Below are 13,863 nucleotides of genomic sequence, written 5' to 3'. Positions count from 1 at the left end.
GCCCTGGGTACAACTTACGGTGCCAGGTCAACTAACACATTTCATTCAATTTTCTCACTGCTCCCTCACCCTGCTCCCAACATGGAGCGGTCACAGAGGGGTTGGAGAGAGAACAGAGAAGCAGAAAAATATAGAACCTATTAAAAAAGTCAGTCTGTAGAATTTTATTCCACACTGGCATGAGCTACAGGACAGAATTTTTAATTATTATTTTGGATTGTACATTTACATTTTGAATGCATACATTCTATAAATTTAGTTGTCAACTGAAATATACATTTATTAAGAATGAAAAAAAAAGTCACAGGCCTCCAATATTTTCATCAAGGTCAGGAAATTATTGTTCACCAAATAAATGTTAAAGAGATTGTGTGATATTTTAAAAAAAATACAATTTTAATTACATTTTATAATTTGTGGTTTCTACTTTCTTTAAATTATTTTCTAAGTGTTATGCTTTGCTAAGACTATTAAATAGGAGTAATAATCAGTGCCATTAATTATTTATAGGAATATTTTAATAAAAGAATTCTATGTAAAATGAAATAATGGTAAATGGAATAAGTATTTAAAATTCTGAGACTGAGCTGGCAAGCTTAGTCAGTTGTAGGAAATTGCCCCAGAGCCTGTCCTTTCAAAATTTATTGAACTGCAACACACATAATGCTTTGATGAAATTCTAATTTTATGAAATAGGTAAAAGGATTAACTCAATTTTCACAGGGCCTAAGCAGTGAGGTAAACAAGAGAATCAGGTAACATGTAAGTGTGCACATTTGTAGGAGAGAGAGCATTTCCCACTTTAAAGGGACACATTATCCAGATTTAACTGAATGCTGCCCTGAGGAAATGTGAGTCCAAGAGTTGCCTGAAGAGCTAAACATAGGGTTTTCTCCATTTTTTCCCTGTTACTGTTGTTTTGTGAAATGTTCTTATTTTTAAATACTATTCCCCCTTGTAGTCTTAAAACAATGTGGGCAAACAACACACACCTGCAGGTCCTATGTCTGAGGTTGCTAGTTTGTGAACTTTGTGAGAAAGGCTGTTGATATCTTGAAACTCATCTCAGCTTATTTAGTAATGGCAGAGTAACCCATTGACAAATTTGTTGGCCATTTTTCAATAGTAGAAGTTTTCCTGCATGACTAGCTCAGATTTGTAACACCATAGCTTTTTCATTTCTCTTCATGCTTCCAAATTACTTATTAATACTAGTCTTTTAATCCTCCCTACTCTCAAACTTCCCTGGGAAACAAAATAAATTGTGTTTGGAATATCAAACACACCCTAACCCCACTTGAAACTTTGATGAAAATCACTGTGGCTTTTCCCCTAATCAAATACTCTGTTATTCAAGGTGGCTAATTTTCTCAAGAAGTGTATGGGGAGGAGGCCCAGGGTCTTTTAGTGTTAATGAAAACAGGAGGGAGATAATTAATAGAATTGAAATCAATCCGTAAGATCTTATAATGAGTAGGGAGTGAAGGATATCTCCTTATGAAGAGATGGCCCAAAAAGCTAGAATTTAAGCCTATGTGCCAAGGGAGATTTCATTCCTTCAACTAATATTTGTCTTGGCCAATTCTCATTTCCTATTAGCCTAAACCAGTACAAGCAAAAAAAAAAAAAAAAAAAAAAACAACACAAAAAAAACCCCAAAACAAAACAAAGAAAGAGAGAGAGAGAATACACTGAAATAATATGAAAATTTTCCCTGTGAACACTAGATTCCAGCACTTTCCTTGAAAGGTAAACATCTCTGTTTATTTTATGGGTATGGGCTACTCAAAAAGACTCAGATAACTAGTCAGGAAACTTGAGTCCAGTCCAAGATCTCTCAGAGAATGTGTTGATGTACCAATGTGTAAAAATTATCAGTAGTAATTGCTGGAGACAGTTTTTTGTTTGGTTGGTTGGTTTTGGTTCTTTTTCCTAAAAAGGGTTCAGGGACCTCTGGGGCTGAGCCCTAGGAAAACATATTTTTTAACAGATACTTAGGTGATTCTTATGAGTAATAAATGTTAAGAGCTACTGGTTTGTATACAAAGTGTGTGTTGAGCTTCCCTCCTTTGACAAGGAGCACAAACAACACTAGTCTGCCCAATCCCCTGGGCAACAGGAAGGATTCAATGAAATAATTGATCGATGAAACTGCTTTGAAAATGTACAATATTCTGCAAGTTAAATGGATGGAAAACTGAAGGGCTGGCAAGACATTTAATAAGAAGAACTCCACTGGGTACTGGACCTATAAAAGACGCTGGAGGGACTGAGGGGAATACTTCTCCCACACAGAGCACTTAGTACCCCCTCATCTCTCCATTGTTCTCCCTCCTTCTCATTCTTCATCTTTCCCATGCAGCCCTGTCAGGGGGGCCCTATCCTTCCTGCAGACTCGATCACTATCTCAATTTCTTTTAACCTTGTTCTTTCTTTCCATCTTCTGGATGTCAACGAATCTCTTTCTCTTTCTCTCTTTCTCCCCCACCCCCCACCCCGCTTCCCGTCTATCTTTTTTCTTTTCCTCCCACCACCAAATCTCTCCAATTTATATACAAATAGAACCATAATACCACATGGAAATTATTTTTAAAAATGTCATCTGTTGGCGTGCACTGTGAGAAATGTCTCTCAAGGCAGAGAATAGGCCTTTCACATGCAAAGCAGATGCTTTCCAACAGTCCTATCTGAAAATTCCCCAAGGAGGTAAACATTAGGAAATACAATTGAATCTTTGCTCCTGTGACTGCGTCTAGGAATAACGGGATGAAAGTGAAGCAGGATCGCTTGAGGTGAAATGCATAGAAATTATTGGTTACAGTAAGATCATATAACTGTAGATCTGGAAGACAACTCTAATATCATTTATATAAACCATACTCATTTTGTGGATGGGGCAATTAAAGCCTTGCTGGAGCATTTTAAAAAAATTGCTTGGCTCAGACACACAGCAAGCTTGGTAACTAAACCCAAGGGCTCCAGGCTCAGAGGACAGTGCACTGTCCACCACTGCACAGTGCTGACTTAAGACACCAGTCAGAGCTCAGTGAGAATGAAATATGAGAACTTTGTTATACTGTGTGTGTGAGAGAGAGAGAGAGAAAGAGAGAGAGGAGAGAGTGCACTAAAGTAGCCTTTACTTTATGTAAAATATTGGTAAATAGTCTACATATTGTAGGGGTTTTGTGTCTTTATTTGAAAAAGTAAAAAGCTACTAATACAATGTTACTTGCCCAAAGGACATTTTGATTATTTATCGATCAATGAAATTTTAAATACCTGGGAACAACAGAATTATCTGATGCCTTTGCTTCTGGACATGATAAGAATACAGTTAATTTCTCAAAATACTGAACCAAGTCTTCAGAAATAGAGACGTGAAACCTATAATCAACATGTTGTTATGACTGAATTTCCATAAGTTTACATTTTATTCTAGTGGGGGTGAGAATTAGTTTGATCTGAATTGTTCATGATTACATGACATATGATGTATAGAATTATAGGACACCAAATGATGTTCAGAATGATAGGATTTTTTGTATGTGCATGAGCAAGACTTGGGAATGATTCAACACTTGCATTCAGATAATCATGCCATTCTTGTGTGATTTGGACAATCAATATAAATCACAGACAGCTATTTTCTGTTATTTATACAATAATAAGATAGCAAGTCAACTTCATAAAGCAAGTTAAATAAGACCAGCCAACCAAGAGAGTATCCGAAAATGACACTCACAACCTCTCCACTACACAGGCCAAAGATAAAAATAAATATTGCCCTCAAGTTACTGAAAACAAATTCAAACTACCTTGCACATTTTCAAGTCGGCTGACTTTTGAAGAAACACAGTTCTTCAAATTAAAGCAAGAGCTAGTTAGTAAGCATTATCTAAATGTCCAAAGATATGCTCTGAGGGAAAAAGAGATTAATTAATTTCGACCCCCCCGCCCCCCGGCAAAATTAATTATCTTCGGGAGGGTAGGCCCCTTGTAGTAGAGGCTTCCCTCACTAGGATAGTGTTCTTTAAACCCATCTGTAGTAGCGTACCCGCTGGTGTTTTGTGAGAGGCTGTGTTTGGCTTCAGTGGAATTTTTTTGAAGACTCTTCCAATGTGTTTGCTCATTTTATGATGTGTAACTTAGGAGCTCACCTGCCCACCTGCACTGAGTGTTCAGCAGTTTGTGACTAAAAATGACAACACTCCATGCCCCACCCTTTCTATTTACTTGATCTCTCCATGAGTGACTTTTCTTTGTTTCCCCAGATGAAAAGTCCTCAAAGGGACATGTTTTTGTCGATGTGGAAGAAGTGAAACAAAAAAATGGGAGAAGCACTAAAAGGCATCAAAATCTGTGAGTTTAAAAACTATTTTGAGTAGTGGAAAAAAATCTCGATAGGTGTATTGCATCAAATGGAGAGTGCTTTGAAGGTGACTGAAGTTTTAGAAATAAATTCCATTTTGATGTCTCCCCTCATAGATATTGTCCTTGCTCCCAAGAGACTTATATTCAGTTAGATTGTAATATACCGTAATAACAGGTTTTAAATGGTTGGCTCTATTACCATTTTTCGTTCTTCTACTTTTCAAGTCTGTAGAGTTTTAAACTTAATTAATATAAAACTTGTACCCAATAAATGAGGCTCTCAGAAATGAAAAAGGAAGAACAATAACAAAAATCTTTTTGATTAATACAATCAAAATATCCTGATCCTAATAATTAAATTAACATTAATAAATCTTTATGTTAAGTCATTCTTTTGCATTTAAAAAGGTGAGCCTTACTTTTTAAAACTGGATTTGCAGAGATACAGATAATTGGGGGATGTGTCATTGTAGGGCAAAATTGTAACAATGGTGAGCCAATGAGTTCAAGAGTTGCCTCTGTTCCTGAGAGAGAGTGTCCTAGACTTTGGAGTATGTGCCCTCACACTTGCTGAATGCCCTAGGAGGGCAATTTCACAATTCCTACCAAAATAAATTATTTTCTCACTCTTAAAAATAAATTCAATGTGTTATTCAAATATTTTTCTGTCTTTTATGTGTGTGGTTTTTATAACTCAAGCATTATTTCGACATGTGGCTATCTGACAGTCTACTAGCTATGAAAAAATGTGTAAAGGTATGATGGTAAAAGAGCAGTGGTGACTGGCAGTTAAAGACCCAGCCAATAAAGAACTCTAAAATTTATAAAATGCCTGGTTCTGTGAGTTAAGTGTTAGTTTGCATATGAACAACTGATATTTTAATAATACTTTGTAATTTACACAAGACTAAAATAGCTTTTCTTCTTTTCCTGTAATACCAACATTGTTTCAACAAATACTTTTTTCTCATTTTTAGATTAAAAAAACTGAGGCTAAGAAATATTTAGTGTCTTGACCAATTTCAGCATATTTAAGAAGATGGATCCCAAGTAGGTTCTCAGATTAAGACCTAGGTTTTTTCCCACTAACATATTCCACTTTTCAGATTAAGCAATGCTTAATATTTTAAAATAGGTAATAATGTTTGAGGGTGCTGATGATTCTCAGACTAAAAATAATTCTCATTAAATACAAACACAATTTTGCTTATTAATTTGAGTGATTAGTTTACACAGTGAGTTAAGTACCTTACAAATCAAAAGGCTTTCTAGAGAATACACCAGTCTGTATATTACAAATTGTGCCCATATATATTGTGATTAAGAATGTAATTTGGCAATCATCTTTCTAGTACTGTGTATCAATTCTATTGTCAAAAATTTTTATGTGCTGGTTTTTCACTTTGTGAGAATTAACATTATAATTTAAATATTTGCTGTTTATGGATTGGAATCAACTTGGAAATAAATTAATTTATCTAAATAATGGGATATAATAAACTATAGGACTCTGCATTCTAAAACTCAGCAAAACTTATCAAGTTAACACATTGCGAACAGTATTCTAGAGTTTTATATATATTACCTCACACGATCTCCATATCACTATGAGGCAGGGACTATATTCACCTCATTTTACAGCTGAGAAAGCTAAAGTTTATATGACTTGCCCATGTATACACAAATGTGTCCAAGCTGGAATTTGAACACAGACAGTCTGGCTCCAGGAAAATTATAAATGTGACACTAATTGATTAATTCAGTAATAGTTATTTCTTTTTTGCTTTTTTCCCTCCCTTCCAAGTCCCACATTAATTGTACTGGTATTAATATTAGAACCCTAAGCATATTTTTTCAAACAAGGTAACAATGAGTAGGTATGCAAGTGTCTACAACTCCTTTCAACCCATTCCCTAAGAGTTCGTTGAATTCAGGATATTAAAAAGATTGTTATCACTAAAAATTCCTTCATGGCTCTGTTGTCTTAGCTGTCAGTTTAGTTGTGCTGAAGATGCTCTGAGAGATAGCAACAGCTTCTGAATTTTCAAGTGACAAGCCTCTATCCCTGTTACTTTCTATCAGAAAAATTCAGCTACTGCAGTTTCACTACATTGGAAGGCAGCAGACTATAGGGGGAGATTTTGAAGAACAATGTCTTTTGGTTTAATTGTATCACTTTAGTATAACTTTATATTATGTCCAAACCTCAGTTTCTTAATCGGTAAATAGAAATAATAAAGCTGAACTTGAAGTGTTGTGATGGAAGTAATGTGTTTAAAGGTGAGGCACAGTAAATAGTAGGTGTCAGTAGATGTTATGATGATACTTATTTGGGTTAACTTGTACCAAACCCAGTGACAATCTCCAGTCTCTGGTTTAGGTTTAGGCTATAATATGACCAATTAAAAAAATTAAAAAGCAGTTCACATTTTGGATAAGCAGTATACCAAGAATGAAATCAGTGACATTGACATTTTTGACTACTAATCTTACAATATAATTTATTATTGACTCAACAGACAAATGATTGCCTTAGAATAGAACCTGCTTAAGAATATCATTTAAATCTTAGGCAACAAAAGATTGATCAAAGCTTTTTAAGTTTAGTTTTTTTTTTAAGTGAAGAGGAAGAAAAATAGTGAGTATTAATTAGTGTTAGAGAAATTGTAACTAATCTATACCTAGACGTACATTATTATCCAAACCAAGATGTTCCCATTAAAAAAATATAATAAATCCTGTGCTGTCATAGCAATGGCTGGACTAAACATAGCCCCAGGGAATAGAGGGAAAGACATAACAGGTGTCAAATAATATTGTGATTGTTTCTAGAGACTAGTTATGATTATCTCTATGAATATATTATTCTACAAGACCTAAAATTTCTACTCAAATTTAGAAAACTATTATTCTTATGACTGCCTGAAATTTGGGTACTATATAATGGCCCTTCTGGATGTAATTAACACCACTAATGTTTCCCATGCTGATGATAATATTGAGAGTAACAGTACAAAAGGATCTTGTTTGCTAACTAAGAGAGCTTTTTCTAACACCAAGCAGGCACTATGATCCTAAGCTGATAGACAGAACTATTATTTATAGGAATTTAGTAACAGGAAAATAAACACTTACTACACAGGAATTGAATGTCCCTTAGAGTAATTCCTGCTTTGTTGTTCACTGTTTTAGCAGTGCACATCTCGGTTTGTTCTCAAAGAGGAAGAGGAAGTTGGTAAGTGATGACTAAAAAAATGAATAAAAATTGTTTGGATTAGATAATTATTTACAGGTTAAAATATTTACCTGAAGCTTGAAATGTAACTTCATCAATGAAAAGAAAAGGTTGGGCAATTATCCAGTAAGTCAAAAACTTTTTGAGAACCTCAACTTTTCATTGTTTTTTCATAATATCTGAATAATTATAATCAGCAAGATAAAATTGCCAGAGAACTTGCTGGTGACAACTGTTATAAGTCTCTTGAAAATATGAATTCTAGAATGATTCCATCTACTTTTAGGTACAGACCGTTAAAAAAATAAGTAGTGAAGAAAGAATGCTAAACAAATAGATTGGGAACTGAACTTTCTCCACAGATTTGTGTCCATGTTTTTTCATGCTTCCTATGACAAATCCCCCATTTTATGTAAGATCTATTTATAGTAATTAAGCTAAAAAGAAGTCATTAGTAAAATGATCTCTAAACCAATTTGTTTCCTAAAATAACACATGAATTAACAATGTGTAGTAGTTAACTGTCTTTCAACTTCTCCTTTTGTGAACTTTGCTTTTTTAGAAAGCCACTTTGTGTTTTTGGTAAGTTGGTTTAGAATAAAATTTCTCCTTGAATATTTCTAACTACAAGAAAATGTTTAAAGTATTTGATGCCTCAAAATGTGAGGGGTAGGGGGATCAATCTATTTAGATATTCTTCCTCCCAGTGATTAAAGACATAGCAGCTTCTTCTTTCAGATTTTTTATAAATTACTATCACCTGAAACTAGGTCATCCATCTTCCTCTATCATCTCCTTTCCTGCTGAAGTTTGGGAATTGGCTTAACTTTCATAAGAAGCTCCTTTCCTCATATTTGGTGCCTACTTTTACACCCAAGAATCAAAATAATCCACTTGTATCCATGTTATGTTCTGTGATTCTTACCTGTCCATAACCTTTACACAAAGGCAAGGTAGTAATCTGAAAAGTGATTGTGATAAGAGAAAAATAAAAATAAAAAAGTAAGGTGGCAACTGTATCATTCATTTATGCATTTATTTAGCAAATTATGCCCTTGTGTGTTTAGGACTGTTACTAGACAAACAAACAGTAAGTATGGGCTTTACCTTCAAAGCACTTATAGTCTGGTAAGGGAGGTAAGATATAGACACAAATAAGTATGACAGAATTAGAAAAAAAATGCCACAAGACAGTGAGAAATATGAGCATCCAAAAGAGAAAGAAATTGCTTTCTATGTTATTACTTTTACAATGAGCATGATTAAACTTTCTTGGGATACAAGAGTAAAGAAAATTCATTTCCTCACCATCACCTCCAGCTCCAGAGGAATTCCAACTACCTACCAGATAATTCCAATTTACCACTGGATATATCTATTCAAATATCTTAATAGGATTTCAAACTTACCACGTCCCAAATCAAATACATCATTTCTCTCCCTACACCACCTCCTCTTTCCCTATCTCTGCTCTCAAGCCATTTCTCTACTTCTAGTATTAAAATGACTCTCTGTACATCTCAGTCACTTTCTCCTTCACTGCCAGTCAATAACATGTCAAATCATAGACTTTCTACATCCTTAAAACTTTTCCTCAGACCCTTCTTTTCATTTTATTGACAGGCCCTTATACTTGCAATAACATTTAACTATTTTCTTTAACTTTTACCTTTCCTGACTGCAATTATCAGTCTATCTCCTGCTCACAGATTAATCTTCCCAATTTATAGCTCAATCATGTAATTTCCCTGTTCAAATAAATTCAGAGTGTCTAAACTAATTAATTATATGAGTCAATATTTTTCATCCTGGTATTCAGTATATCCTGAGGCTGTATATCCATCCTTATTTCTCAACATTCATCTATGTTCAACTTGTGATTGTCTTTCATTTCTAGACTAGATTATACTCATGTTTAATGTTTCTACTTAGGAATTTACATTCATCTGGAAACTTCTCATTTTCAATCTTCATAGTTTATCATAATTTCCACTTTTAGATGAAGATATTTCTGATGTCCGTACACCCAAAACTAAGCTCAATGTAATCAAAGTTATATTACTTGCCGCCTCCTCCTTTTTTCCCCCACTTCTAAGGGAAAGGCTGAGTCTCATTGATCCCTATAAACCTACAGTATTTAGCATAGTGTGTGTTTCAGTGTGTACAATCCATTTTTCCCCCATGAAACTGAATGTTCAATCACCAACAAATGAATTTCTCCAAGCAATTAAATTCTTCAGATACCAATAAAGTGATGTTTGTTCCTACTTGCCTAAAACATTTTAATATTTCCTAGATTAACTTAATAAAGGTGAAAAAGCAAATGACACTTGAAGATTAAATTGCTTCCAGGGCCTTCTTTTTCTTGGAATCCCTTTTTATTTAACTTCTCTCAGTGACAACAGTCAAAAGCTCATGGATCTACACTTAAAAGCCAAAGGGGTCATTATAGATGTCTGTTCACTTTGGAATATAATTTAGAAAACCTGGGAAAAGAATGACAGTTCCTTTTCAGGAAGCTTCCATATACATCTCAATAGAATAGCTTTCCAAATTAGAATTTGTAAAATATTATACCACCAACCAAGTAATAGAAAATCACTCACTTCCATGTAGAAAGATTCCCTTGATTTTCTCAAAGAGCACAAAAGGCTATATCGTATTTATTTAAATCTCAGACTGACTTGACAAAATCATCAGAAAAGAAAAGGAAGTAGTCAATTTCTTCAAAAGATCATTATTTAGGAATAAATTACTACACAAAAAGAAAAAAAAAGGGATCTTTTTGACAACTTGTGAATTTAATGCAGATGAAACGCCTCCTGCCCCACCTCCAATAATCAACTATGACAATGAAATACATTAAGTATTCTAAGTTTTGAGAACACGTAAAGCTTTGAAATCAATGTGTTTCCGGGGTTAGGGAAAAAAAAAACAACAACTTAATAAATCAGCTTGGGAAATGCTTCATTTCCTGCACCGTATCTGCAAAGGAAAACATAATACAGGCAGAGCCAGGTGCAGCAAAATCATACACGTGGATGGGAAAATCTCTTCCAACTCACAGCACCACTTAGATAGTCAAATTACACTCCCAAACTAGAGCTTTCTCTTCTAAGATAAATAGAGTGGTTTTTACAAACACTTGCCTACAGTGAGCAGATAGGCTTGTTGGCAGAGGTTGAAGAAAGTCATTATGTAACTGTTGTCTCTGCTCTAGTGAGAAATTACCTTAGTTGGGTTAACAGTTCATTAGAAAGAGGACACTGTTAACAGAGAGGTTAGGCTTATTACCAGTGAGCTAAAGCAGGTTAGTATTTTCCCAAAAACGTCCATGTAGAAAAATCTGCTAAGTCATTTCTGGCTTGTCTTTCACCTTTCCATCTTTTTAATGGCTGCATTTTGCAGGCTGTTTCTATTGATCTTATTTCACTTTACTTTCAGAAAGACATGTGCTCATTCAGAGTTTAACGATGCCAGAAAAGTAGTGTCCTCATGATTCTCACAGACCTGAAATGGAGAGCAGCTTCACCAGACCTTTTCAATTTATATTGACCTGCTTGCAAGCAGTGTTTTCATGGCATCAGGATTCCTATCAAGCTTTCCCATGCATACTGAAGAGTTCTTCTAAACTAGTGCATTGATTTCTGTGACACCTCATAAATATTCTTAGTTTAAGAAATCAGATTCTTAGTAACTCTTCCAAGTAAATTTTACGGCCTTGATAGCCATGGCAACACAACCCTGAAAACTTCAAGATGCATGGTGAGCAATCACATGTGATGTTGAAGTGTTCAGAACTTTGTGCTAAATTTACAAATATATTTGAAAAATTAATGATAAATGTATTTCATGAAGGAGTGTGCTCATTTTTTCCTACATTATCACTGCAAATTAGAATTTTATAGGAAACAAACTTTTGAAAAGAGCACAAGCAAAATGAAATTAGACAGAACTTTTTTGTTTTTCCCCCCAAGGCTCTTCAGAGTCAAAATCAATCTTTCCCAACTGAGTTCTTTTATGACAGTTTGTACTTGGGTTTTTGCATTTATTAAGTTTGTCTTGTATTAGAATTACATGCTTATTTCTCTCAATAGTACATTTACCACTGTGGGCAAGAACAATGTCTTACTCATTTTTTATTCCTTGCACTGCTGAGAACATGGCAGGAGACTAATAAATATTGATTAAATTTAATTGCTTACTGTGAATTCTCCTAAAAGGGTTAAAAGACAAATGTAATCATTTCTTGCAACTGGTCACGAATAGAGTCAGGGCTTAGGCAGGTACATATATAGGCTTTAACATATAGCCTTTATCTGAGTTTCAGAACCTGCAATCAACATGTAGGGTTTTTTTGTGTGTAGAATTCCCTGAAATGTTATGCAAAATGTTGTGTGTGTGGATATGTGCATATTTCTGGAGCAAACAACTATAAACTTTAATGAATCTCCTCTTTACCCACCCCACTCCTCAAAATGCTACGATTTACTCCTCTAGGCAACTTAACCTCTCAATTTATCAAAGCCAAAATATAGTTGGGAAAAATAATAGGCCAGCATCTGCAAAGAGATTTTTCCAATTACAGCCTTTCACCCATACTGACAACCTTGTTATTTCTAGAATTATGTCTGAAAAGAGAACACTTTAAACCAGCATTTAATCCCCAGATTTTTATTCTCTAAAAAGGTCTTTGTGTATTTCCAGTACCTCTGTGATGTCTCACCTACACTTCGAGGCCACTGCACCGGCAAACATTTCCCTTCAGGGAAAACAAACATCCTTTCTGTGGAGCCTTCTCTATGCACTCACATTCAGCACCCACACACTCCACTCAGCAAATGAACTGCTGCATCTAAGTTTCAGGGGAAGCTCCCTGATGGTAAACTGAGGCTACCAGCCCCTGCTAGTGATATCTAATCCACACCGTCAAAGGATAAGAGAAAATAGTACCGTCGCCTTCACTGGTATGAAGAATACTGGAAACAAGAAGACAAAGGATGGTCACTTGAAGCAGTTTCATGGTGCCGGTGGATTATTGCAGTGGCTCCTCACTCCAGAGTCAGACAGGGACAACTCCTTTCCAGTCTGGCAGGACCTTATTAGCAAATGGAAAAGGTGTGCTGAATGTGAACAACCACTGCCCATTCCTACTTATTTCGGGGGTTCTGATAAAGAACGGGAGGAAATACACACACTCCCTTTGGGAGTTCAGCAGAGAGGAGATTTATTGTTTCAGTCCCTTACAGGAACTTTTTTTTTTTCTCTCTTCCTTTGGCAGCCACTTGTGTTTTTGTTACTACATTATTTTGTTCTTCTTCAACAAAAAGGTCAAGGAGGGTTTTGAACAGAAACAGATCTTTCTTGAGAATGGGTCATACAGCTTTCTAACTTTTGTTTTGAAATTGCGTTTTGGAGTAGTTATAAAGGGCCTCCTTAAAGAGTGACTCAGTTTGGATAAAGAAGCTTTAAGTGCCTGAGGGTTAAATTTTAGAGCGAAATCAACGAGGAATCAATTTTTCTTCCCCTTTTCCAAACTGAAGGCCAGTTTAGCAAAGACCATCTTCTGAAGATAACTGCAAAACCTTATTAAATATAACATGCTCTGCTCTTAAGGAAGCAAAGAGATTTCTTAGGGATGTCCAGGGAAGTTTCTCAGGATATTTCTAATAGAACTAAGCAAAGCCATGTAAATGTTCACTGATTATTACTGGTTTTTATTGTTGGAATTTCACGAACAGGAAAAAAATTACTTATAATACTCCAAAGATGCCCTTCTCTAGAAACTGCAATTGGAATGGCACTGGCATGGGATGCTCTTGCAACAAATCAGTAAAGTTGGAAGGGATGAATTCTTCAAATCAGAATGCCACAGGCTAGAGACTCTGTGTATCAAGGGTCTCTTTGATATTAGTAGCAATTGATTAAAACATGTTTACTACACAGCCACAACCCTGGCGGCAATCCCATTGTGTGCCTTGTAACTCTACACTTTTCCTCAGTCTCATCTTAGCTAATTGCCCTTCTATATCTTTAGGCGTAAGCCTCCTGGACAAAAGAGTGTTGATGGATCAGTGTAGATTCATCTGTTCCACACACACACACAAAAGCAAAGACCTGTTTACCTGTTTATAATGAGGATATACATTGATTTCACTGCTGCCTAGGGCCAGGAAGGATTCATTGTAAGAGGGGTTAGAGCAAGTCAACTAATCAAAACACCCCAGAACACTAGCTTGTTTCATCTGAAGTTAGGC

At 35.3% G+C, this 13,863-nt stretch overlaps 1 protein-coding gene across 2 annotated transcripts in view; it reads right to left on the bottom strand.

Annotated features, from left to right (window-relative positions):
* The window catches only part of EMCN (endomucin), a 92,447-nt gene extending 79,681 nt beyond the window's left edge, over positions 1–12,766 (bottom strand). For both annotated transcript variants that reach the window (XM_054591686.1, XM_054591687.1), the window contains exon 1: positions 12,560–12,766. In XM_054591686.1, the coding sequence (XP_054447661.1) occupies positions 12,560–12,629 (70 nt within the window). In that variant the 5' untranslated portion in view covers positions 12,630–12,766. The remainder of the gene's footprint in view (positions 1–12,559) is intronic.
* Between the last annotated feature and the right edge of the window lie 1,097 nt (positions 12,767–13,863).

The sequence above is a fragment of the Pteronotus mesoamericanus genome, unplaced genomic scaffold (genome assembly GCF_021234165.1).
Source record: "Pteronotus mesoamericanus isolate MK-2021 breed Mesoamerican mustached bat unplaced genomic scaffold, CSHL_Meso_final scaffold_232, whole genome shotgun sequence".
NCBI lineage: Eukaryota > Metazoa > Chordata > Mammalia > Chiroptera > Mormoopidae > Pteronotus > Pteronotus mesoamericanus.
Note: the sequence above shows the minus strand (reverse complement) of the source record. Positions and strands in the feature narration are given on the sequence as shown.